The sequence below is a fragment of the Solea senegalensis genome, linkage group LG19, assembly GCF_019176455.1.
Source record: "Solea senegalensis isolate Sse05_10M linkage group LG19, IFAPA_SoseM_1, whole genome shotgun sequence".
Classification (NCBI taxonomy): domain Eukaryota; kingdom Metazoa; phylum Chordata; class Actinopteri; order Pleuronectiformes; family Soleidae; genus Solea; species Solea senegalensis.
The window spans coordinates 20,131,324-20,158,490 of NC_058038.1; the positions used below are offsets into that span (position 1 = coordinate 20,131,324).

At 42.5% G+C, this 27,167-nt stretch overlaps 4 protein-coding genes across 6 annotated transcripts; 2 read left to right on the forward strand and 2 right to left on the reverse strand.

Annotated features, from left to right (window-relative positions):
- Positions 1-84: 84 nt before the first annotated feature.
- On the reverse strand, positions 85-4,091 carry si:ch211-198p11.6. Its single transcript, XM_044051086.1, has 5 exons — positions 3,906-4,091; positions 3,289-3,339; positions 2,140-2,250; positions 1,561-1,698; positions 85-551 (listed from the first exon to the last, which is right to left on the reverse strand). The coding sequence occupies exons 2-5, from the start codon at positions 3,313-3,315 to the stop codon at positions 465-467; spliced, it is 363 nt and encodes a 120-aa protein (XP_043907021.1). The 5' UTR covers positions 3,316-3,339; positions 3,906-4,091; the 3' UTR covers positions 85-464.
- Positions 2,349-16,933, forward strand: mfsd11 (major facilitator superfamily domain containing 11). Of its 2 annotated transcripts, none has more exons than XM_044051084.1 (14): positions 2,349-2,665; positions 10,283-10,444; positions 10,964-11,019; positions 11,277-11,384; positions 11,475-11,554; positions 11,692-11,788; positions 12,074-12,132; positions 12,219-12,375; positions 13,167-13,210; positions 14,024-14,089; positions 14,196-14,321; positions 14,419-14,593; positions 14,952-15,087; positions 15,685-16,933. In XM_044051084.1, the coding sequence occupies exons 2-14, from the start codon at positions 10,349-10,351 to the stop codon at positions 15,844-15,846; spliced, it is 1,362 nt and encodes a 453-aa protein (XP_043907019.1). In that variant the 5' UTR covers positions 2,349-2,665; positions 10,283-10,348; the 3' UTR covers positions 15,847-16,933. The 2 variants fall into 2 exon arrangements, with proteins under 2 accessions (XP_043907019.1, XP_043907018.1); XM_044051083.1 differs by lacking the exon at positions 2,349-2,665 and adding an exon at positions 8,460-8,675.
- On the reverse strand, positions 5,460-7,727 carry LOC122785338 (eukaryotic translation initiation factor 1-like). The gene is made up of 4 exons (XM_044051085.1): positions 7,539-7,727; positions 6,297-6,442; positions 5,982-6,083; positions 5,460-5,881 (listed from the first exon to the last, which is right to left on the reverse strand). Exons 1-4 carry the CDS (start codon positions 7,678-7,680, stop codon positions 5,837-5,839), a joined length of 435 nt encoding a protein of 144 aa, XP_043907020.1. The 5' UTR covers positions 7,681-7,727; the 3' UTR covers positions 5,460-5,836.
- Positions 16,934-17,699: 766 nt separating the features above from the next.
- LOC122784780 (uncharacterized protein C16orf96 homolog) lies at positions 17,700-27,167 on the forward strand. Of its 2 annotated transcripts, none has more exons than XM_044050123.1 (15): positions 17,700-18,195; positions 20,360-20,422; positions 20,594-20,662; positions 20,995-21,096; positions 21,428-21,838; positions 21,993-22,106; positions 22,286-22,354; positions 22,853-23,017; positions 23,498-23,616; positions 24,299-24,364; positions 24,743-24,844; positions 25,132-25,282; positions 25,722-25,833; positions 26,402-26,485; positions 26,658-27,167. In XM_044050123.1, exons 1-15 carry the CDS (start codon positions 17,767-17,769, stop codon positions 26,747-26,749), a joined length of 2,148 nt encoding a protein of 715 aa, XP_043906058.1. In that variant the 5' UTR covers positions 17,700-17,766; the 3' UTR covers positions 26,750-27,167. The 2 variants fall into 2 exon arrangements, with proteins under 2 accessions (XP_043906058.1, XP_043906059.1); XM_044050124.1 differs by lacking the exon at positions 26,658-27,167 and adding an exon at positions 26,576-26,645.

The following is a 27,167-nucleotide window of genomic DNA, read 5'->3' on the forward strand; positions in this document are numbered from 1 at the left end:
CCATGTCTTTCCAGTCCTCAATTATTAATTGTCAGCTATTTTGATCATTTATTATTCAATTTTAGAGATTAAAACACATTTCTGTCATTTTTCAGCTTCTTAAATGTGAATATTTTCTATTTTCTGTCATTTTCAGAGATTTTTCACTATTTGATTGGAGCCATGTTGAAGTTTGTTTGCAAACAGGAAGTTGACAGACCAGGCTCCTATTGGATGATACCAGCTGTCAATCACACTGGTGTCAATCAGTCATGAACTTCATCTCCTCAGGTAAATGTTCCCTGACAGTTTAAAGTGAGAATTATCCAGCAGTCGTCCCCTGGCAGCTGCCCAGTATATTATTACTTCTGAGTTGATGTCCTGCGTCAAATAGGAAGGGGACGTCCACTCTTTATCCAGGGACATGACCCACGGTCCCGCGAGAGCGGACAACCTCGCAAATCCTCCGTTCACCTTCGACGGTCCTACTTGATCCTGATCTCGAAGCAGAGGCAGTTGCAGGACTCGCACTCGGGAGGTTGACAGGTGCAGGCACAGTCCCACATGAGACACTGTGGGAAGACAAATGTCCAACAGTTAACGGAGACCAAACACAGGAAGCTTTTTTTTTTAAATATTACAAATATAGACAGGCAGCTTTTGTTCTGAAAGCTGAAACTTTGACTTTGAAGTTGATTTTCCCATGGATTTGGAGTCGCCCCCAGGTGGTGATTCTATATATTGCATGTTGATGTTATTCTATTTGATTATGTTTTTATTTATTGTATGGATCTGTTAGGTTTACCCATGTTTGTTGGTTTTTTTTAAGCTTTTATGTCTTTCATCTTTTCTGTCTTTTATTTATTCTGCAGTACTTTAATAAGGGAGCGATAGAGCGTTACTCAAGCGCGGTACGAGCACCATAATAGATGGGCCGCCCTAGCCCTGCACTTTAATAAGGGATAGAGCGTTACTCACCAAGCGGCCTCACGGCCTCTCTAGCCCTGCAGTACTTTAATAATGGATAAGCGTTACTCACATCCTCTGCCCTTTAGCGCCCTGCAGTGCTTTAATAAGGAGTGATAAGCGTTACTCACCTCGCCCTTAGCTGCAGTACTTTTAAGCTGCCGGCTGCCCTTTAGTGTTTTTATAAGGGGCGATAAGCTTACCATGACCTCGCCTTTAGCTCTGCAGTGCTTTAATAAGGGGCTTATAGAGCCTCACAGGCCCTGCCCAGCAGTGTTTTAATAAGGAGCGATAAGCTTAGGCTGCCGAGCTGCAGTGCTTAATAAGGCGATAAGCGCTACTCAGCACCTCTGCCCAGCTTGCAGTGCTTTAATAATGGAGCCGATAAGCTGGCCTTGCGTTATAAGCTTAATAGGAGTGATGCTACTCACGCGCCTCGCCCTTTAGCCCTGCAGTACTTTAATAATGGCGATAGAGCTTATTTCATGCCTCGCCCTTTAGCCCTGCAGTACTTTAATAGCTTTAATAAGGGAGCGATAGAGCGTTACTCACCGCGGCCTCGGCCCTTTAGCGCCCTGCAGTACTTTAATAATGGAGCGATAGAACGTTACTCACTGTGGGAGAAGGGCACGAATGGTTGAGACATGAGCGCACGGTCGGCGGGCGGCAGTCACACGTCTCCGCCAGCCTGAAGCACTGCTCAGAGATGGAAATGTCTGGACCGCAGTCACCACACTCTGCAGAACAACGGTCCTGACAGAGGGACAAAACATGGCGTTTACTTTTCCTGTTAAATAACTGTGGTCAGAGGAGGAGGCGGCGCTTGGACACTAACGCTGTGATCATATGCTCTACGACACCCCGATGAGAAGTTTAGCATGTATTTCTATTTTTCTGCCTAGTCTGACGTTCTCCTACAACATTCTCCTGGATGTCCTGCTATGACGTTCTCCTGGACGTTCTGCTATGATGTTCTCCTGGATGTTTTCCTATGACATTCTCCTGGACGTCCAATAGGAGACCACAGTTCTATGACCCTGCGTCACATACAGACATAAACGTGTTGAACATTAGCCCCGCCTCTTTGTCATCTCCTGAAGGGACTACCATGAAAAATCAGCTTGCCCCTATGACCTCACCTAAATAATGATTGTCATGTTGTCAGTCCCCAAAAAAACCAGACAAAACACCAACCTTAAGACAGAACCGTATCCACAGGCCGACGCCCATGAGCATCATGTAGAAAGTCACGGTGATCATCAGCACAGCTGGGAGAGGGACGGCGAGCTCCCAGATGTGCAGCACCTGAGGAAATAAACGTCACACTTTATATTAAGTAGAACTTCATTTTGGGTTAAGTAGATTTTATAATCCCAGTCGTGCAGGAGCGGTGTGGTGTTTGTAACCCCAGTAAACTGGTGTAGGTTTTGGTTGACCCGCTTTCATCCCTCTGTTGGTTTGGCCTCCTCCAGCTGCCAATCAACTGCTGCTCCTGTTCCTTACCTTTGACCCAATTAACTGCAACTTCCTCCTGCTCTGACCACACCCCCCTTTGAGGGCCACACCTCTTTCATGACATGTGCTCCTGAAAGTTCTCCAAACTAACTCTTCTGCTCTGTCTGTGCTCACAAAGCCTGATCCTGATCCTTCCAAACCCACTCCACACTCTTTACCACTGTGGATTAGAATCTATGCGCGACAGACATGCAGCGGAACATCGGTGAGTCATCGTTTGTGAACGTTTTAATTATGTGAAATAAAGAGTGGACTAACCATTGAGTCCAGGCTGTAAAGGTTAAAAGGCTGAAGCTAATTCGTTTTTGTCATAAATGTCTTATCTTACCTCCACTAACACAAGTCTGTTTTCATCTGTACGTTTGTCCTTCTGTTAGCAGCTTCCTGTCTACAGTTTTTGACGGATTCATCTGAATTTACTGATTATTTCAGCCTCTTATCGTGGACAAAACTATAAAATACATCAAATAAAAGTGTTTCGCATTTGAAGTAAGAAAAGACATAATGTTTGCTTTATATTTGACATTTTTGACAATAATACCCAATAAATCGATATTTATACACAGTATTTTAAGAGTCACAATTATACAATAAGTCAAATTTAGGCTTAAAATTAAAGTCATTGTTATTTAACAATACAAAAGAATTTAGATTATTGTTTGGATTTCTGGTTGTCCCTAGTCTCTTGTGGTCTCCAGTGGTCCCTAGTCTCTGGTGGTCTCTGTAGTCTCTGGTAATCTCTGGTGGTCTCTGTAGTCTCTGGTGGTCTCTGTAGTCTCTGATGGTCTCTGGTGTGTTGATGTGTGTCCATCTCTGTGTGTCGCTCACCGTTGTGGTCTCTGTGTGTGTGGACATGTTGGTCCGTCACAGGTCTCACATCTGTGGGAACAAGAGACAGTGTTTTGTCACCGCTCACTTTATTAGGCACAACGTACAAATCAGATAATGCCAAATACACACACACACACACACACACATATAAATGGGGTCAAAGGTCGATGTGGTGACAGACGGTGGACTAAGTAATTTGGTTACATCATACACTTTCCTACGTATTATTTTTAGTGTTGGTTTGTTTTCATTGTTGCACTTTAGGTTAAAAACTCACATTCTTCTTCTTCTTCTTCTTATGGATGCTGGCTCATTAAGTAATAGCCTGTGTCTGTGTTGATGTGGTAGTTCACAATAAGAACGTTTCTATGATGCAAAAGGATTACCCAAAAAGCCCATACAGAAACAACTGATTATAACTTCATATGAAGTGGTGGGCCACATGAAATTTATTGGAGGGCCGCATATGGCCCTCGAGCCATGAGTTTGTTACCTCTGCGTTACACAAACACTGCTGGTTACGCTGCTGCTAACGCTGCTGCTAACGCTGCTGCTAACGCTGCTGCTAACGCTGCTGCTAACGCTGCTGCTAACGCTGCTGCTAACGCTCTTACCTCTCAATGCTCCTTCACTTTCACCAGCGCGTCACAAAATGTCCGCCAGTCATTTTCGAGTGCGTTCTCATCGTCGAACGTGTTTCTTAGTTTTATTATTTAAAAAAACCCACAAAAATTGTAGAAAAAGATGCGATTCTGCTCCCTGCTAGCAAAACATCGCGAGCGTAAGGCGGCGCGGCAGCGTTACCATGGAGACAGACGGGTTCCGGTGAGGGACAACGTAGACGCACACAAGCGCGGATGTGAGTGTGTAAACAAACTGGAAAATGCTGTAGTTTGAAACCTGTCGCATAAAAATAATGGAGATTTAAGACTTGTTTGATGCCTCCACATAAATATAATTATTACACGAAATTAAGGTGCAAAATGTACATTTTAAAAGTTTTTCTCCATCTTATAAAATTTTTTGTTGTCGGGCACTTAGGCTGTGTAAAAAAAAAGTTATTGCGATTATATAATATACATAATTGGATGTTTGTGTTTGAAATTAAAAAAACACTTTTTAAAGTCACAAGTTCATAACCACATTTGCATTTTAAGCACCAAAATAAAGATGCTTCAAACAGCAACGCCACTTGTAGTTTTATTTACAGTTAAAACTGGTAATGGATGAGAATCTTCAACTTCCTGAACACTGTGCCATAAAGACGGTATAGGTGTATTTCTCTACATTGAATTCTAGTAAACTGTTGGTGAGTGTCTGTATTTAACAATTGAATCTTTGAAAGGTGACGAGACAAATGTCCACCACTGGACAGTTCTCCAGACGTTGAGTCAAAATGGCTGCCGTGAAAGTTATGTAGGAAAATGTTAAAAACCAAACAGGACAGTTTTGTCAACTGCAGATCTTTTATTGAATTAGTTGCGTGGCCATGGCTTTTAATTCTCTTCCGCAGCATTTAAACTTACTATTGCATTAGATAAAAAAAAACTGGTTTAATCAAGTTTCTGAAGCAGGCATTAAATAAAACTTCTATAATTATATCCACAGTTTTACTACATCACTGCAGTGGAACTAACAGAATACAGGCTGTAACTCATTTGAATGCAACATGACAAATGTAATGCAGGTTATTGCAATTTTTATTCACCTGCTACTTGTCCTCAGACGGGTTTATACGTCATTTGCTCTAGAGCAGTCACTCTTTAAAGATGGCAAACAATGGTGACAACAAGTTTATACATAATGCAACACCTAATCTCAATTTAAACTGGAATCCTTTCCACGCAGTGTTGGGTAAATTACATCATTGAAGCATGTCTTTTAAAACATCTCAACTTAAAAGGATGCATATTTTTCTGGGAACCCAATAAAAACTCCCAACCCATCTGTGGGTCCCCACCCAGTCTTTGGAAATCACTGCTCTCCAGATGGTTCATATGAACTTACATTGGCAAAAAAAAAAATTCAGTCTGAATTTGGGTGGTGAAAAGTTCTGTAACCATGGGATGTCGGCATTGAGACTGAAACAAAGTTGTTGCGTCTCAGTGCGTTCAAGCAGCTATGATCCAACCTGCCCCCACTCCCCATGACACCACTCCACTCCAACATATGGAGACTCATCCTTTATTGAAACACCTTGAAGTACAAAACAAAAGTTACATGAAACTGTGCCTTATGACACAAGGCCTAAAAAGAAAAAACAAATTAAAAAAATAAATCAAGGAGGGGAGGGGATGAAGTGTGTGGGAGGGTCATCACCACTCATCCCTGATGTTGTGTGGAGCTGCAGTGGTGTGTCTTTGAGAGAGCAAGCCTGCCCCCTGGTGGTAGTGTAAGGGGGTGGAGTTACAGAGTCTCATGTTTATCAGAGGTAATTCACGTGTTAACAGGAGCTGCAGGGGGAGAGAGGGGGAGGAAGCGCAACAGCAGCACATAGGAGGGGGGATGGGGTTTAAATGGCCTTTCAGGAGAGACAGGGCAGTTACTAGAAGCCGTGGACTTTCACATGCTCCTCCGGGATGAGACCACACTGTAGAAGACACAAAACAAAGACAATCAATGGAAACCGCATATGAAGGGACAATAATCCTGTCAAACACTCATCACAGCTGCACTCCGACAACACTTACGGTAGTGATGAACTGGCTGATGTTCTTGCGCTGGTCTCCCTGTACCTGGATCACTTCACCATACTCTGGGTGCTCAATCACAGTCCCGTTGCAGGCAAAGTTCTGTTAGAACATAAAAACAGTTACCCACAGCACAGCCAGGCACACTTAACCTGCAGATCTCCTATTTTGGGACCAGGACTAGTCCCAACACTGGATTTACAGCTCTTAACAAACATCCAATTGTGTGCCAAATCCCCTTTATTGGCCTCTAGTGGCCCAAGAATGAACATGAATTATAAATTAAAACACCAAACTCCACCCCGAGGCTTATACCTTCTTGAAAGCCTTGACTAGCTTCTTCTTGTCATAGCTATCAGAGATGCCCTGGACAGTGGTGAGGGTCTTCCTGCCGTTCCGCTGTTGGATTCTTATGTGGACGTAGTCCCCGGCATCACCCTTACTTGCATCAGCAAAGGGGTCTGGAATGGGGAGGGAAATTAACACTTTAAGACAAATGACAAATACAGAAAATATAAATTAAATCGAGCATTACACATTAAATAATTCAGTGGTTACTGGATTTCACTTACATTGTGAAAATGTCTCATTTACATCAACTATAAAATCAGCTGATCCGGTTTCTTTGCTCCATATAACAAAGAAACCTTTTAACTGAAGCATTTCAGATTTGGGACAACAAGACATTCGAGATAATCGATTACATGTTTGAAAAACAGTGATCCAACATTTAATATGAACAAAACGATTACGCTAATTGCGAAAATAGCACAAATTAATTGATTGCAAAGAATCATGTTTCTTCTGGTAATCGTATGTATTAATCGTTCTACGTGAGGGTAAAAAAACCTTTGGAGCAGAACGGGGGCTTTAACGGGCTTACGTCAGGACCAGGCCGCGGCGTCCGATGTTTTCGCCCCGAGTCTTCGTTAAAAGAATCCGTCTGAAACCCCCTTTGTTCCCTGTGGTCGACGCTGCCAAAAAAAAACAGCGGAACACATACACGCGTGGTGGCTTTCTGAGACTGTGGAATCTCAGATTTCAGACCGACTGCGCAGACGTAGGTGCTAAAAATACGCGTTAACAGCTTAGTGACGCCTGGCAGCTAGCCATCGATTAACGCTAACCTTTAAAAACAGGCGAACACCGTCGTCGTGATCGTATTCAAACTACAATAATGTTCAATAATGCTTCTCAAGACAAACAAGAAGACTGAAACCGACCACAATTCAGAGTTAAAACGGAGTTGGATTTCGATTGAAGTAGCGTCTGTAGCGGTTGTACTTGAGAGAATAGGCTAACGCATCGCAGCAGAGAGAAGGCCTAAAATGGCGGACGTTGTGTCACCAAAGACGGCCGGGGATTCTTTATTAAACCGACGTTTGGTCTCCATCTAGGTTAAATTAATACCACGTTTGTGTGCTTACAATACATTCAGCGCCTAGATGTGTGGGCATCGTGTTAAATTTAAATAAAAACACTTAACATTAACCTCTGATTCGTACTCGCCCTTCCCCCACATCACCTCGTCTCTGGCGGATAAAAGAAACGACTCACCATAAGATTTGAGGTTCTCGATACGGGACATACGATTTGATTTGCTTTCCTTTCCGATATCAACTTTGTCCGCGGATTCGTCCGTCGACTGCTCGGTTTCTTGAAGCTTCTTGCTGATTGACGGGGAATTGCTCGGATTCATGTGCTTCTTTCACTGCTTTTCACAAAATGGAGACCGACAATTTCGTCCGGCTGAAAAACAAGCCTTTATAGCCCCACCCCAAAAGTGACGTCACCGCAGATCATAGTCATTTTCGCAACAGGAAAATTACCAAAAATCCTTTGAAGCAAAAGAAGGGGAAAAAAATCGTAGCCTTTTGACGATTCAGTTTATTTACAGTCACGATGTCATTCAATCCACGAACTGTAGATGGTTAGGTCCAAATGGAAGACATCAATACACATTCATTACGTTTTTCAGACAGTTTATTTTATTTTATTTTTATTACCAGTTCACTGAACTGAGACTAAATACTAACGTGTATTTTCACCATCGATTAATCGGTCGATTATTTTCTCGATTAATTGAGTAATCGTTTGATTCAATATTCACATTTAAGAACTTGAAACAGTCAGAAATCTTGTTTTAATCATGAAAAAAGCTTCAAACCCATTACTCGATTATCAAAACAATTGACGATTCATTTAATAATCGATTAATCAAGTAGTTTTTTCAGCTCTAAAATACACCAGGGGATTGACGGAACTCGAGACAGGACACAGAGGAAATACGAATGAAAAAATGGATATACGTGTATCTATGCATGCACATATGTATGTATATATACAGTATATATACAGTATATATATATTTATATATGTATATATTGCAGTCCACACTCCGTACCAGATGGTGGCGGTAATGCACCGAATCGTTGTTTGCGAACCGCCATAAAATCTCCAAAAAAAGAGAAGAAGAAGGAGAAGTGGTCAGCTGACTCATCCACGTGACTGCCGTGTTTGTCTCCGGTTGTGTTCCTCCCGGTACTTTATGTTGACAACGTTCAGCTGCGAATGAACCGGATCACGCGAAGGAAACAAACTAGTATGTTATTTAACGTGTGCTAACAGCTAACGACGCTAATGAAAAGCCAGTGAGCAGCAGCTAAGCTAAGCTACGCGGTGGAAGACATACCGGTGAGTTGTTTATTTTTTGTCGACATTAAAATATAGATGCATCGCTCACATGAATCACTTCCTCTTCATCCGTTCATATATTATATAACCTTTGTTTTTCTGCGTGGGGTTAATTTAACGTTCGTTTGAATAAATGTCAATGTTTTCTACTTTCTGTCATTTTTCAGCTTCTTAAATGTGAATATTTTCTACTTTCTGTCATTTTTCAGCTTCTTAAATGTGAATATTTTCTACTTTCTATTATTTACAACTTCTTAAATGTGAATATTTTCTACTTTCTGTCATTTTTTTCTTAAATGTGAATATTTTTCTACTGTCATTTTCTTTTAAATGTGAATATTTTCTACTTTCTGTCATTTTCAGCTTCTTAAATGTGAATATTTTCTACTTTCTGTCATTTTTTTTAAATGTGAATATTTTCTACTTTCTGTCATTTTCTTCTTAAATGTGAATATTTTCTACTTTCTGTCATTTTCAGTTTAAATGTGAATATTTTTCTACTTTCTGTCATTTTCTTTTAAATGTGAATATTTTCTACTTTCTGTCATTTTCAGCTTTTAAATGTGAATATTTTCTACTTTCTGTCATTTTCAGCTTCTTAAATGTTATTTTCTACTTTCTGTCATTTTATTTTAAATGTGAATATTTTCTACTTTCTGTCATTTTTCAGCTTCTTAAATGTGATATTTTTCTACTTTCTGTCATTTTCTGTGAATATTTTCTACTTTCTGTCATTTTTTTAAATGTGAATATTTTCTACTTTCTGTCATTTTTTTAAATGTGAATATTTTCTACTTTCTGTCATTTTCAGCTTCTTAAATGTGAATATTTTCTACTTTCTGTCATTTTCTTTTAAATGTGAATATTTTACTTTCTGTTATTTACAGCTTCTTAAATATGAATATTTTCTACTTTCTGTCATTTTTCAGCTTCTTAAATGTGAATATTTTCTACTTTCTGTCATTTTTCAGCTTCTTAAATGTGAATATTTTCTACTTTCTGTCATTTTTCACCTTCTTAAATGTGAATATTTTCTAGTTTGTAATTTTCAGCTTTTTAAATGTGAATATTTTCTACTTTGTCATTTACAGCTTCTTAAATGTGAATATTTTCTAGTTTCTGTTATTTTTTTAGCTTCCTAAATGCGAATATTTTCTGGACCAAACAATTACTCAATTAATAGAGAAAATAGTGGACAGATTAATCAATTCTGAAAGTATTCTTGAATTCGGATTTTACTTTTTTATCCGTCTGATATCCGATGACATTTGCAAGCAAGGTTTTTTGTTGTTGTCACTTCTCATGTGGAACACGGTCGTCTCGGGAGCGATGTCGCTCCCTGCTGTGGAAACGATATTTTAAAGTGAAGACTGACTGGTGAGATGCAGCTCCCCCTTGTGGCACTTAAAAATAAACGTATTGGACTGCATGTTGGTGAGCTCGGTCAGTTCACCACAGTAAAGTCGTATTTGTATGTTTGTGGTCAAATCATAAAGAATTGATCATGGATGAGTGTATTTTTCAATGGTTGAATGAGAAAATGTGTCTTTATTTGTTTTATTTGTGGACGTTCACACACTTCTCCCACGTGTTTCTTCTTCTTTCAGATGTGCACTTCTCTCCTGTAGTTGCTTTTATTTTTATCCTCGAGTCGTTTAAGAATATCCTCCAACATGAGTCCGGAGAGGAAGAAGCTGCTGAACATCCTCATCCTTGGCTTCAGCTTCATGTTTATGTTCACTGCTTTTCAAACATGTGGCAACATCGAGGTGGGTCAGTCCAGACTGTTAATTTTATTTTTCATTTCATTCCACAAACCAAGCAAATACAAAACACAAATGTAACGTCCAACTGTTTCTCATACACATTTCATATTATTCCAAACAAAATAATGACAACACAACATCGCAGGATGGCAGAATTTGACCACATTTAAAGTCTGTGAATATTAAATATTAACGTAAATATTCTTCATTTAAAGAAATAAAGTAGGTTTTAACTGAAATGAAAGGTAATAATTTTCCTTTCCATACAATTTTCCAAGTGTATATTTTAAGGTCATGTGATATAGATGATAGATGATAGATCATAAGCAGTAGATTATATTGGTTTTACAGAGTATTTACATAGTATTTTAAAGTGTATTCACATAGAATTTTACAGAGTATTGTCACTCAAACTCGTCACAAGTCCAGAGAAATGACCCCTGACCTCAGACTGACGTCACATGGACAAGAAGCTCAGATGTTGAGTCATTAACGGTCTCACCTCCGTCTGTGTCTCTGTAGCAAACCGTGATCAAGAGCTTCAACAGCACCGAGTTCCATGGCAGCGGCTACACCAGGTAACACTTTCACGTGTTTTATGACGTGCGAAAGAAGTTTGTCACGTTGTTAGCACAAGACATTTCTCGTCATGAGTTTGTGTGCAACGTGAGACCACGCTGACTGTGCTGTGAGCGCCCCCTACTGCTGTAGCGTTTGCTTTATTTCCCTACATTTATGTATATATGTGTATATATATATATATATATACTTTATATGTAGGGAAATAAAGCAAATGCTACAGCAGCATACATATATCTATATCTCTGTTGTTTAGCATGTCAATCATCTATGGAGTTCTCTCTGCGTCCAACCTGATCGCTCCCTCAGTGGTGGCCGTCGTTGGACCACAGCTGTCCATGTTCTTCAGTGGTCTGTTGTACAGGTAAAACCCACGGCGACTATCAAGCCCACACTGTTTTTCGCGCTGAAACCGAACTCCTAACGTGTCCCCGTGTTGTTTTCTCTTCCACAGCGGCTACATCGCCATGTTCATCTACCCGTACACCTGGAGCTTCTACACAGCGTCTGTTCTTGTCGGAGTCGGAGCGGCAGGTGAAAACACTTTTGTCTCCACCTTCTGTCACGATCGGTGACTTTCTGCCGTCACATTAGACATTTTCCGTACAGTGGTTGAGCCCCGGTTTGTTTGTTTGTTTGTTTGTTTGTTTGTTTGTTTGTTTGTTGTGCAGTTCTGTGGACAGCTCAGGGAAACGTGCTCACCATCAACTCCACCAATGACACCATTGGGAGAAACAGCGGCATATTCTGGGCTCTGCTTCAGTTCAGGTGAGTCTGCTCATTAAACTAAGGCTTGTTTTTATAAACAATAATAATAATACTGATGTGTATATATTTGAGACTATATCCTGATATATACTGAGATATATGACATATAATGACAGAAAGTAGAAGCTGAAAAATGGCAGAAAGTAGAAAATATTCACATTTAAAAGCTGAAAAATGGCAGAAACTGGTTTGAATTATTTATAAAACAGTCAGCGAACACAATAGTTTAAACAATTATTGGAGTCATAGGTTAATAACCCACTTCCGTCCTTTATTTCTGTGCAGCCAGTTATTTGGAAACCTCTACATATACTTTGCTTGGCATGGACACGTTCATATCACAGGTAATTTGTTCAATTCTCTGTAAATGTGTGAAAAGTGGAGCTGCTGTTTGACGACAGAGGAGAACGTTTGGCGTTGTTTGTCGCAGACAAAGATCGTCGGACCGTCTTCATCTCTCTCACCGTGATCAGCCTGGTCGGCTGCTTCCTCTTCTTCCTGATCCGGAATCCTGAACCTGAGTCCTCGTCCTCCGACGTGTCCGAGTCACTGCTGGAGGCGGAGTTTGCAGAGAGTTCCACCGTCAGGTGAGGCGGCAGTCTTTGACCACAGCTCATGTTTCACTGTTTCTTCAGCAGATGTTGATCTGAACATGGACGAGAGGAAATATTGCAATATTTTACGTGGCGATATTTCGCCTTTGAGACACCAAGTATTGATAAACATTGAAGGTTTTGTGGATTAGCATTTTTTAGGTCCTCTAGATGGTGCTGTTTGTGATGTCTGTGTGATGTGATATCGCAGATACACAGTATTTGACAATATCGTGTTGTGACTTAAATATCGTGATAATATCGCATTGTGACTTCAGTATCGTGATAATATCATATTGTGACTTAAATATCGTGATATTGTATCGTGACTGAAATATTGTGATAATATTGTATCATGATAATATCATATTGTGACTTAAATATCATGATAATATCGTACCCTGACTTAAATATCGCGCTAATATCGTATTGGGACTTAGATATTGTGATAATATTGTATCGTGACACGAATATCTTGATCATTTTGTGTCATGACGTGATAATATCGTATTGTGACTTAAGTATCGTGATAATATCGTATTGTGACTTGAATGTCAATATCGTATGGTGACATGTTTGGACGTTTTTAAAGTGTAAATGTCCTTTTTTAAAAAAAAAGACAAATGGAAGCCACAGCAGCTTGACTGTCCTTTTGTGGTCCTTTTCCTGTTTCGCCTCCATATTACTGCGACACAGTCGCCACGGCAACCGAGTCCAGTTCAGGGATGAGTGAAAGTTTATCGTGTTTGTTGTTGTCGTCGTCATCAGTTGTTCTTCTCCCACAGCTCTCCTCACTCCAGCCTCTGCTCACAAGCTGTAGACGCCTTCAGTAAGTTTCAGTCACTACATCACATGACTCCTGTTTGTTTACGCCGCCATGTTGGCAGGAAAAACTTCTGTAATAACGAGCAACAGCAGTCCGAGCTTGAAGCTGGAGGACTTGACTGTCACTTTAAATATAATGACAGAACCTGAAAACACTGAGCATATCTGATAGTAGTATAGTATTCTTTCAAAATAAAATACACATTTTTATGTTATCTTTAGCGTCAGTAGTTATTCTTTCAAAATAAAATACACATTTTATGTTATCTTTAGTTTCAGTAGTTATTCTTTCAAAATAAAATACACATTGTCACGTTGTCTTTAGTCCAAGTAGTTATTCTTTCAAAATAAAATACACATTGTCGCATTGTCTTTAGTCTAAGTAGTTATTCTTTCAAAATAAAATACACATTTTATGTTGTCTTTCTGTGTAGCATCAGTAGTTATTTTTCAAAATAAAATGCATATAATATTTTCGTGTGTATGTGTATATATATATATATATATATATACTTATACATATACATATATACATGTATGTATACATACATGTGTATATACATATATACATACATGTGTATATATACACAATAATGTATCGTGATAATATCTTACCCTGACTTAAATATTATGATAATATCGTATCTGGCTGAACCCTCTGGTGAAAACATTACGACAGTTTTTCCCTCACTCTGCTCCAGAGAGCGCCGCTGGCGAACATTCTGTGACACTGCGTTGATGTTTATCTTTGTGTGTAATTCCATCACAGGAAACACAATCATCACGTGTTCACTCCTGCTTTGTCTGTTTTTCCCAGTTCAAGCGTGTAAAATATTTGTCACCAAAGAAATGCTGCTGCTGAGCGTCCCATTGGCTTACTCAGGTGGGTGCAGCCAGAATGACACATGGTGTGTGCGCGTGCGTGCGCGCGCGCGCGTGTGAAGGCACTTGTAGCTGATACTGTTTGTCTTTGTTTCTTGCTGCGTCAGGTCTGGAGCTCACCTTCTACAGCGGCGTGTACGGGACGTGTGTTGGAGCAATGACGGGCTTTGGAAAAGATGCAAAGAGTCTGATTGGCGTCTCTGGGATTTTCATCGGCGTCGGCGAGATCTTAGGTGAGTCCTGTGAGCCGATGGAAAAAGCAGCTTTGTCACAGGCAAACGACCAGAACAGTTCATCAAAAGGCTGTTTCCTCCTCCTCTGTCTGGCCAGGAGGGGGCATATTTGGGATGCTGAACAGAAGCTCCCGTTTTGGGAGGAACCCGGTGGTGCTGCTGGGGCTCATCACTCACTTTGTCGCTTTTTACCTGATTTTCCTGAACATTGCCAGTGACGCGCCGCTGGCCCCAGAAGCAGGAACCGAGCTGCAGGCCTACATCACCCCGAGGTAAAGAGAAAGATCTACTGACACATAGTCACTGCTGACTGCTGTGAGCGCCCCCTGCTGCTGAGCCTCTGGTTCCCAGCAGAGACTCAAGGAAAAACAGATTTTAGCCACTTTAAATATTTAAATTAGATTTACGTCCGTGACACAAAGTGACCACACGAGGCAGCAGAGGGCCAGCAGCTCCTGTGTCTCCGCCAGCTAAAATCACTGATTGTCTCTCTGGACTTTGGTGTGTGAGAGTGAGTGCTTTACAAACTTCACTTTCCTGTTGTGGCTAAAATCGCTTTTTCCTGATGTCCCTGTTGGCAGCCATTTTGTCTCCTCATGGATGACTTCCTGTTGTCTGTTTGTGGCTCAGTGTTGCCGTGGCGATGCTCTGCAGCTTCCTGCTTGGGTTTGGCGACAGCTGCTTCAACACTCAGCTCATGAGCATCGTCGGCTTCATGTTCCACGACAGGAGCGCCCCCGCCTTCGCCGCCTTCAAGTTCATCCAGGTGATTTAAACTTTCTTCTTTTGCTCTGTCGCAAAAAAACAACTTTAGATTCACCGTCACCACCTGATTCTGTGACTACTTCCTGTCAAAATAATGTTCTTTTTAGTTTCTAGTCGGAAAACAGAATGCATGGTTTTGCTTTATCTTTCATTTTAGTAGTTATTTCAAAATAAATTACACATTTTTGTTTAAGTAGTTATTCTTTCAAAATAAAATACACATTTTCTGGTTCTTTAGTTTAAGTTGTTATTCTTTCAAAATAAAATACACATTTTATGTTATCTTTAGTTTCAGTAGTTATTCTTTCAAAATAAAATACGCAATTTTATGTTCTTTAGTTTCAGTTGTTATTCTTTCAAAATAAAATACACATTTTCTTATTATCTTTAGTTTAAGTTGTTATTCTTTCAAAATAAAATACACATTTTATGTTATCTTTAGTTTCAGTTATTTTTTCAAAATAAAATACATATTTTCTTGTTATCTTTAGTTTAAATAGTTATTCTTTCAAAATAAAAAAATATCTATTGTAGTTTAGTTTAATGGAAGATTACGTTGTCGTTGACTTCATTGTCGTTGTGGTTCTTCCCACTGCAGTGCGTCGCGGCCGCCGTCGCCTTCTGCTACAGCAACTTCCTGCTGCTGCACTGGCAGCTGCTCATCCTCGTCGTCTGGGGTTTCCTGGGCTCCATGTCCTTCTTCGTGGCTGAGACGCTGGCCGAGGCCAACAGGCGGGAGTCAGACTACGGCACCATCTGATTCGTGTTTGCAACGAGGAACGACGACGGGACGATGGCTGGAAGACACGAAAGAAGAGAAGAAGTTTTTCACTCCAGAAAAACATGCAGATGAAGGAGGATGAAGGTATTCCAGCCTCTGCTGACAAACTGACAGAGCGGTCGCTCCGGAACACTGCGATATTCCACAATATTCCTCTCTTTAATCACCATGACCTCGTTCAGACCTGCTCACATCATCTGTCCTCGCTGATCCATCACATGACCTAACACGACCTTTCACACGTGAGTTGTAATACTGCCCCCTACAGTACGAGAGAAGATCTAAACAAAACACTAATGTTCCATCTCTCCATTTATAGAAAGTATAATTTAAATAATTAAATACACAAATGAGGTCATCGAAAAACGATGAATTAAAGAACAATGAGCAAACGTCTAATCAGACCAGATCTGAACGAGGTCTCAGTGCGAACACTTTTAGTTATAATCATTCTGTTTGTGTGACGGGTAAAGATTAATCACAAAATCATCGAGATTCATAAAATACCTCAATCAGTTTTTCCAGCTTGTTAAATGGGAATCGTTTCCGTTTTCTTTGCTTCTGAACCAAACGACTCATTGATGAATGCATGAAAACAAGCGTTAGTTTCCATGGTTTTGGCAGCTTCATGCGTTCATCTCCTTCCTAACAAAGGTCTGACACCGCGACACCAGGTGGCGATAACGCCTCCGTTCAGCTGCTTGGTATTCTGTGTTTTCCTGGTCGACCTGGACCGCGGTGCCTTCTGTTTACACCAGAAGTTGGGGAACCTCTTCTAGAGAGCTACAGCGCCCCCTAAGGAGGTGGAGTCACACGTACACGGCCAATAAATCCATTCTGTCCGCTGCACGTAAACTCTACGACCTCGGCTCCATGAAACTGCATGTGAACGTGTGAAACGCGCAGCCTCTTCGCGGCGAGGTCGACTCGTGCTTCGTCTCTGTGGATGTAAACGATCGCGGGGTAAAAATAAGGGAACTTGCTTGTATGATTTTATACCTGAAAATGTAGTGATTTAGAAACATGATTGTTTTTTTAATCGTCAATAAAAATGTTATTGTGAAGATTTGCTGAGCACCGCTCAACTGACATGAACTCTGACCCTGACTCTTCTCTGTGACCTTTAACCTCCACATTTAAGAGGTTGCTGCTCTGATGGTTCGTGTCATGCGCGCACATCACGATCTGAGAAAATCACGATCTGACTGAGTTTTCAGGGCGAGCTAGTGGCAACAGTAAGTACACCTTCACAGACTCTGGTCTGGTAGACTCTCTCTCTCTCTCTCCAGCGCCACACAGTGGTCACTCAACACTGACGGCCATGTCACGTGTCGACCTTTGACCCCTTCTGCTTCTGTAACAGGTGAATTTCCCCAGCGTAGGATCAATAAAGTCTGTGACGAGGCGTTGACGCTTCTTTGTACCGAGTGTATTTTCATCCTGAAGCTTTGACTCAGTAAAAGTTCCAAGTACCAGAAATCTGACGTTTCTCCCCCTCTGAGAAGCCTGTCTCTTGCTTCATGTTGCCTAGCAACCAACGTGGGAAATCTGTGTTTCGCCAAGTAGGACACATTCACAGCACGCCACATCCGGTAGAAGGTTCAAATGAAAAGCCCCCTGTTATTGTTACCTGACGTGTATTGTCCCGTCACTGATGATCGACTGACCACTCAAGTATCACCTTATGGTACTGTTTACAAGAATGTGTGTGTCCTTCGTTTAATTTAAAGTGAAGATGAAGTTTTCCACATCGTTCATTATTTATTTTATTTTGAAGGGAATTTAAACGTGTTTCCGTTGAGTGAGTGTGTGCGGCTTGACGCCACTGTTAGTGTGTGTGTGTCAGGTGAGACGCCGGTCACAGAAAGACAGAAGTCATTAATTCATTTATTCAGGTTTATGTTCGCCGTCAAAAAACATTCGTCACAGGAAGAAGAAACACGTCACCTGCGCGCGCTCAAAGAGAAACTTTCAGTGAAACTTTCCCGCCCACAAACAAACAAACAAACAAACATGTCGGAGGAGGACGCGCTCACTCTGAAGGAGCTGTTGGATTTATCCATCGGGACACCTCAGGCGGGCACCGTCAACTTCAGCGCCCTGCACGCGCTGCTCCTCGCCGTGCTGAGGCGGCTCGGACTCCGTGATGTGAAGGTCCGGTGGAGGGCGTCTCCGCCCGGGGACGCCGCCTCACCGCTGCAGGTGGACGAGGACGAGGAGGAGGACGTGGAGCCCGAGCCTCAGTCCGGCTCAGAGCTCCAGGAACGGACAGGCGGACAGTCGGAGCTCTGCTCCCGCCTCCAGAGCTGCGAGGACGGCGTGTCTGAGGTGAGAGAAGCCGCTCCTTCACTTTAAACGCTTTAATGGTCGATTATTGTGGACTGACACAATAATGTGGTGACACGCCCCCTGCTGCTGAGAACCAGCCACAGACTCAAGTTTGGAAAGAAATCAGTGATTTGAACATGTTGATCCTCTGCTGCCTCCATCACTCACTTCAAATGTCTTATTTTGTCACTTTGAAATTCTTAATTTAGATTGACCTCAGTGACACAAAGTGACCACACGAGGCAGCAGAGGACCAGTAGCTCCTGTGTCCCCGCGAGCTAAAATCACTGATTTTCTCTAAGGACTTTGGTGTGGGAGAGTGAGTGTTTTACAAAGTTGAGTTTCCTGTTGGAAAAGTGTGTCTCACAGTGAGAAAAGACGTGATCATGTGATGTAGACATCGCAGACTTGTCTTTTGTCCTATGTTAAGTGGGTACAATTTTGTGTCGGTGGCATCAGTGTTGATCATCATTGTCAGAAGTGTCCTCTCGCAGTAGGACAGCCGAGGTGTGTGTGTGTGTGTGTGTGTGTGTGTGTGTGTGTGTGTGTGTGTGTGTGTGTGTGTGTGTGTGTGTGTGTGTGTGTGTGTGTGCGACACCTTACTCCTCTTCATCTCCTCTGTGCTCTGCACATTATTGAGTCGTTGATGACAGGACAATAGGAGACGAGGGACGTCCTGACGTCTCAAATGACCTGCGTGTCTCTTTTGTCAGAGAGACAAGCTAATGTTAGCACAAACTGTCCACGTCCATCAGGACGAGACCAGAGGACGGAACTCTGTCCTGTGTGTGTGTGTGTGTCTCTTTTTTTTTTTGGTCAGTGTTTTTGTTTCACTGATTCAGTGTTTCAGAGTTCAACAGGTGTGAGAGCGTGGTGGGCGAGGTCACGTCAGGTGACCTCGTCATGGTGAAGTCAGTGGATACACCCGTTTGACCACCGGGGACATGAATGATTCAGATCTAAAGGACGCGGCTTCACCTGCAGCATGTCCTGTGTTTCACCTGAGAGCTATTCACCCACTGACATCTCTGCAGGAGACACACACACACACTCACACTCAGTCTGCGTGTGCGTGTGTGCGTGTGTGTGTGTGTGTGTGTGCGTGTGTGTTTGTGTGTGTGCGTGACACGGCTCCGCTTAATAAGTGACTCTTCTCAATGAGGCTGCTGCTGTTTAAAGAGTAACTGAGCGGTCATTATCACCTCTGACCAGGAGGTCGCCTCCTGTTCCCATCATGTCTCTGGAGGAGAACGTGTATCTGGAGGAGAACGTCTCTCAGAGAACATGTCTCTGGAGGAGAACATGTCTCTGGAGGAGAACGCCTCTCAGAGAACGTGTCTCTGGAGGAGAACATGTCTCTGGAGGAGAACGCCTCTCAGAGAACGTGTCTCTGGAGGAGAACGTCTCTCAGAGAACGTGTCTCTGGAGGAGAACGTCTCTCAGAGAACATGTCTCTGGAGGAGAACGCCTCTCAGAGAACGTGTCTCTGGAGGAGAACGTCTCTCAGAGAACGTGTCTCTGGAGGAGAACATGTCCCGGAGAACGTCTCTGGAGAACAAAGACGAGCTCTAATAAGTTGTCCTCCCTTCTTAAGCAGAGTTAGCACATTCAGTCCCTGGGGAATTTTGGTCCTGGAAACTCCTTGAAAAGTGCTTGAATGTGTCAACCAAGGGCGCGGGAACCCAGGTCAGAGGTCACAGATGTGTGCGGGGTGGTGATGTGACTCATTAACAAGCCGTGAAGCCGTGTGGGGTCTGCGATGCATCAGCTCATGTCCGGGCGCGTTTGACACAAGTTACACACCAGCAGCTCAGGAATGTGCACACACACACACGCACACACGGGTTAGTGTTCCTTTGTTGACACGTTTCCAACAGGAAAGTAAAGTTTGTAAACCACTCACTCTCCCACACACACACAGGAGTTGTTGATCCACTGCTGCCTCCATCACTATTCAAATGTCTTATTTTGTAAAATTTGGCTTTTAAAATTCTACGCTCAGATTGACGTCAGTGACACAAAGTGACCACACGGGGCAGCAGTGTCCCCGCAGCTAAAATCACTGGTTTTCTCTATGAGGTTTGGTGTGAAGTCATGTGAAGTTTGTCATCCATTCAGCTGTGAGCTGATTTCTCTTCTTTCTTTTTCTGTGTGATCGTCACAGCTCATGAAGCTCATACCAGATAATCTGAAGGATGAAATTAAGGAGCTCCACCACCAGCACAGTGTGAGATTAACTACTAAATACCGTGATATTAACAATAATAGTTTACATTTATTGAAAAATGAACAGAACTTTTGTTCCTTCTTTTATTTATCTGACGCATTTAAAAGAACAATCTAAACCAAGTTTCTGAAGATATTATTTCAAGGTTCAGAAAAGTGTGTCTCCCCTCAGATGCTTGTTGCTGAGACAGAGACGGCGGTCGCCGCCGTGGAGACGTGCCGCCACAGTGTGGACGACCTGGTGAGTGAGTGTGTGTGTGTGTGTGACTTTCTTAAATGATGTCACTTCAGTGTTTGAAATCCTTTGTTGAGATTTATGTCAGTGACACACAGTGACCACACGAGGCAGCAGAGGGCCAGCAGCTCCTGTGTCACAGATCTCTGAGGTTTGGTGTTTTTTCTTGCAGTACCACATGTGGCCACTGGAAAACAAATAAATTAGCTGCAGGCCAGAGGGGGTGTGGCTCTGATCCACCATCACCTGTGTCCATATTGTTGTCCATATTTTACAGACTCCGCCCCCAACGTGAAAGCTGCAATGACGGTAAAAGTTGAATTCTTCTCTTGTGACAGAAAACGCTGCGTGACGTGGACACGAGTGTCTTTGTGACCTGGGACGTGATGCAGTCGTCTCTGCTCGGACACAGAGGACACCTGGACGAGGACCTGGACGAGGTGAGATCAGCCAGAGACAAATCAGCCAGAGACCAAGTTCAGCTCATACACATGAAGATTCACTCGCTCATGTCCTTAAGTTTTAAAACTTCAAGTCAACAAGTTCATGTTCAAAAAGTTTGGAATATGTTCACGGTAAGAATTCAAGATTAAAGTCAGAATTCAAGATTAAAGTCAGGATAAAAGATTAATGTCAGAATTCAAGATTAATGTCAGAATTCAAGATTAAAGTCAGAATTCAAGATTAAAGTCAGAATTCAAGATTAACGTCAGAATTCCTGCTGTTTCACATGTGGCACTAACGTTCCTCCGTACTCCTCGTCTTTAACAGGAAGTTGTTGATGAGGCTTCAGAGATCAGACCCACACACACACGTCTCCACAGCACCTCTGACAGACACCACCCGTCCTCAGAGACCTGGCCTCACCAGAAGACTGATCCTGGACCAGGACCTGTGGCTGCAGGTGTCCTGCAGCGTTACTCAGAGACGCTGGAAGCGCTGACGAATGTCGGCAAACTGAGGGAAAAGTTCTCCGGGCTGGAAACTCGTGTGTCAGCGCTGGAGGACGGAAAAGTGGACGAGACGCAACTCCAGACCCAGCTGAGTCCACTCAGAGAGGACAGACGCGCGTCTGTAAACCACTTTACTGTGGAAGGGTTTCAGGACCTGAACAAAAACCTGATGGATCAGCTGAACCAGCAGAAGGTGCTGATGGGAGGAGTCATGAGTGACCACCAGAGGGTGAGAGAGAGACACTGAAAGCAGACACAGTCACACTCTCTCACCTCCTCATCTACGTGTGTGTTTGTGTGTGTGTGTGTGTGTGTCTCTGTGTCTGTGTGTGTGTGTCTGTGTGTGTGTGTGTGTGTGTGTGTGTGTGTGTGTGTGTGTACAGACGGTGGACGACGTTCAGCAGACGATTGTTCAGCTTCAGGACGAGTGTGAAAAGCTGCAGGACTCGATGAGACGTCTGTACGAGGACAGTGGACAGAAACAGCGCCACATAGAGGTCAAAACATATTTATTTAACAGGTTAAAGCTATAGCACGTAACTTTTAAATATAATCCATGTTAATATCCAGATTATTGTTTTTTATGTCTGTTGTGAGTTAATATCGAGGATATTGATCTTTTTTTTTGTAGATTATTGATACTAGGTTAATGAGATTAGTGTTTCATTTAATTCAGGAAATGTATCAGACGATGCAGCAGCTGGACGAGAGGAAGGCCGACAAACACATGGTCGAGACGGAAATTGTAAGTGGATTTATTTCATCTCATTTTACTATCATCTGTTCACAGAGATTAGATTAAATTAGAGATTTATTGATTTTCATTTACTCTTTTGTTGACGTGACTTCAAAACATTCTGTTTGTTACAAATTCAGTTTAAATATACTCTTGAGATTGGAAAAAATAAAATATTCACACTTATTTCCACTTTGTTAATCTCAAAATGCAGAGGTCAGAGCGCCCCCTGCTGCTGAGAGCCATCGTTAAAACATGGCTAATAAGGAGGATAATTTCAGACCATGTTCACGTCTTTATCTCACTGTGAGACAGACTTTTCCAACAGGACACTGCAGTTTACAAACTTCAGTGGAAGTCAGTGAGATGAAGTAGTATAGTAGAGTTTTTTGTAACGTGTGTCCGCTGGCAGCCATGTTTTCACTGAGTGAGTCTCAGGCTGGTTCTCAGCAGCAGGGGGCGCTCACAGCATAGTATTAAAGTGTTTTTGTGTCTCCGTGTGTGAAGAAGGCGGACAAATGTGCTCTGGACGGTAAAGTGAGTCGCCGGCAGTTTGACTCTGCGACAGAGCAGCTCACCGACATGTTCCACGAGCTGCTGAGCAAAGTGACGGGTCAGGAGCAGAACTGGCACAAGGTCGTCCACCAACTGTCCACTGAGATGGAGTGTAAGGTGAGACGCTGAAACCTTCATGTGGAGGAGAAATGCTGCAAAGACATGTTATTAAAAATGTTCCAGCGTAAAGAGATATAAAAAGACACGGCACGGGAAGAGAAGACACAAATAGCATAAAAAGACGTTAAAAAAATATCGGACAACTGTCGGGGTAGAGAACGACGCCAAATGTTATGGTTTGGAAAGACTTCAAAGAAATGTCACCGTAAAAAAAGATGTTAAAAAAATCGCAAAAATGTCGTAGTATAGAAAGACGTTAAAAGTATAGTACAGTAAGACATCAAAAATATTGTAAAAAAGTTTACAGTATAGAACATGGGTGTCAATTATTTTCCCCAACATATATTGTTGAGGGCCGGGCCAAATTTGAATTAATTTTACTTTAATTTTATCTCTTTAATCTAAAAAAGCTGTAAATTGTATTGTTTTGGTGTAAATTGGGCAGCATTTTGTGTTTGACTTCCTGTCTCATGGCAGCTGAACCGGATCGAGCTGGACTCTGTGAAGAAGCAGCTTGAAGATCGTTGGAAGAACATCCACGAGAAGCTGCGGAAACAGGAAGCTCCCGAACATGACGACGCTGCCGCCATCAGGAAGTTAGAGGCCGCCTCCTCTTCCTCTTCTTTTTCTACTAATAATGACAATAATAATATTTCTGTGCAGTGCTGCCCTCCACAGGTCATCGTGCTTAAACGCAGTTCTGCTCGGGAAGTTCAGTCGATGATTAGAGAAGATTCTGTTTTGGTGTTTGCAAAAACTAACTATTAGTAGTTAATAACAAGTAACTATTGAGACTAAGTCAAATATGTGATCGTACAGAAAGACGTCAGACATCGCACAAATGTAGTGGTACAATGTGACGTCAAAAACATCGTACAAATGCGATGGTATAGAAAGACGTTTAAAACCATTGTACAAATGCAATGGTATAGAAAGACGTTTAAAGACATCTTACGAATGCAATGTTATAGAAAGACCTTTAAAAACATCGTACAAATGCGATAGTATAGAAACACGTTTAAAAACATTGTACAAATGCGATGTTATAGAAAGACGTTTAAAAACATTGTACAAATGCGATGGTATAGAAAGGCGTTAAAAACATCGTACAAATGCAATGGTATAGAAAGACGTTTAAAAACATCGTACAAATGCAATGGTATAGAAAGACGTTTAAAAACATCGTACAAATGCAATGGTATAGAAAGACGTGGGAATTCCCGCGTTGTGACTTCAAATGGAACGCGTTCCGTGTGCTCATTGTCTCTCTGGTTTCAGGCGCCTGGTGGACAGATTTCACTGTCTCTCCTGTGACCGACCTGTCGTCAAACACACACCAGGACCGTAAGTCGTGAATTATCTGTACTTGCCTCGCGTTATTTTGTTTAGTACATGTGTACGAACACAAATCTACAGGAAACTGTAGATTGTAAACCACTCACTCTCCCACACCAAAGTCCATAAAGAAAGTCAGTGGAAAAGTCTGTGTATCAGTGAGATAAAGAGGTGGACGTGTTCTTAAAGATATCGTCGACTTAAACTGACGAAGATTCAACAAAAGTATTTAGTTTGGCCTCAGATTAGGAAATGTCTCTTTCTATGAATACGTTTAAAACCATAATCAACTTCAATGTTACCTCAGGAGCCAAATGATCATATTATCGCGATTACTAATCATATCGATGTTTTATGTGTGTGTGTGTGTGTGTGTCTCACTCACAGACACTTGGTGGCGCTGCCCTCCACTCCTGGATTCCCCTCACACAGATCCATGAGGCCGTTCACCGTTTATGCTCTGGAGCAGTTTCGACATAATAACAGGAGGTGACGTACCTTTAGCCCCTCCCCTCCCTCCCTCCCTCCCCCCTCCCCCGCTGTTCCTCTGTTCACCAGCAGGTGGCACCAGACTATCAGAGCGTTGTTAAAGCAGGGACAGAGAGTGGTGCCCGTATCATCATTTAAAAAATGACCATGAAAAGTTTAAGCCACACCCCCTCCTCAATGGATCCATGAAAATGTTGTCAGTCAAAAACAGGAAAATCAAGGTGTGTGTTTGTGTGTGTGTGTGTGTGTGTGTGTGTGTGTGTGTGTGTGCGCTCTCTCTCTCTCAGTGATCACGTCCCTGAGCTGCCAGACTACTGCCACCTGGTGGTGTCGCGGAGCTGCGGCGGGAGTCACACTGTCACATCGGCCAACCAGCGGCGCAGCGGCGTGCAGTCCACGAAGAGCCACGCCCTCCCGGACGTAGACGTCCTTATCCCGGTACGAGTTGACTCATTTCCAGGTCAAAGGTCAAGAATGTGACTCGCACTGACACAATTAACCTATGATGTATGAGGTCCTGACACAGTGAGCGCCCCCTGCTGCTTAGAACCAGGAAGAAAGAGTTTGTAAACCACTCACTCTCCCACACCAAAGTCCAGAGAGAAAATCAGTGATTTTAGCTGCGGGGACACAGGAGCTGCTGGTCCTCTGCTGCCTCGTGTGGTCACTTTGTGTCACTGAGATCAATCTGAATGAAGATCTTCAAACACTGAATTTACAAAATAAGAGATTTGATCTTAGTGATGGAGGCAGCAGTGTGTGTGTGTGTGTGTGTGTGTGTGTGTGTAATGTTACAATCACTGATTTTCTCTATGAGGTTTGATGTGTGAGAGTGAGTGGTTTATTTGATATATGTGTGTGTGTGTTGACTGGTCAGTCAGAGGAGGTGGACATCATCGGACTAGATGGACATATTTACAGAGGTCGCCTGAACGCACCATCCATCAGAAACACAGAAACCAAACTTCCTACGATCTTCACTAAAGATGGTAAACCTTTAAACGTTGACCTCATGTCTGATTCTCTGACCTCACGTTTGATTCTCTGACCTTACGTTTGATTCTCTGACCTCATGTTTGATTCTCTGACCTCCTGATTCTCTGACCTCCCGTCTGATTCTCTGACCTCACGTTTGATTCTCTGACCCTTGTTTGATTCTCTGACCCCGTCTGATTCTCTGACCTCCTGATTCTCTGACCTCCGCGTTTGATTCTCTGACCTCGCGTCTGATTCTTGACCTCCGCCTGATTCTCTGACCTCACGTCTGATTCTCTGACCTCGCGTCTGATTCTCTGACCTCACGTCTGATTCTTGACCTCCGCGTCTGATTCTCTGACCTCCGTCTGATTCTTGACCTCACGTCTGATTCTCTGACCCACGTTTGATTCTCTGACCTCACGTTTGATTCTCTGACCTCGTTTGATTCTCTGACCTCCGCGTTTGATTCTCTGACCTCACGTTTGATTCTCTGACCTGCGTCTGATTCTCTGACCTCACGTTTGATTCTCTGACCTCACGTCTGATTCTCTGACCTCACGTCTGATTCTCTGACCACAGGCTCCAGGATTAAACACAAAAGCAGAGGTTTTACGTCGAACAGAGCTGCTGCTTCTTCACCTGAGACTCACAACAGCCGCTCAGGTGAGACACACACACACACACACACACACACACAGGTTAGTGCAGCATAAAAACATGTATTTTATTTTATTCCATTTGGTTTGTGTTTAGTTTAGAATTTCCAGGTTTTTCATGAGTGTAAGAAAGCTGTAAACCCCGCCCCCACACCCCCCCTCTGTGTGTGTGTGTCCAGTCTCCAGCGGCTCGGGTCAGGACTGGCCGATGTCGTCTCAGAGCTCCATTGCTCGACCTGCAGCAGCTGCAGAGCAGCAGGTCGACCTGTAGGAGGCGACAGAGAGCAAGGAGCGCTCTTGACTGATGGGTTCTATTTTAGGATTTTTAACTTTAACTATTGTGATCCACCACTTATTATTATTACAATAATAATAATACTAATAATACTAATAATAATAATGTCATCAAGAAACATGAGTGTGAATTTTTGTTTCTCCCACTTTCACCAGATTTTTTTTCTTTTCTTTTTTAATCAGTGATTCTTGCAGTGTGAGACGGTTTTAAGAGACAAAGCTAATAGAACTAAAGTAAGAGAAGAGGTGCTGACAGCACTGTGAGCGCCCCCTGCTGCTGACAACTGACATTTAACATGGAGGCTCGCTCTCAGTGGCAAAACGGCCACATTTCTTCAGAAAGTGTTCACGTCTTCATCTTACTGTGAGAGACTTTTCCAACAGGAGAGAAAATC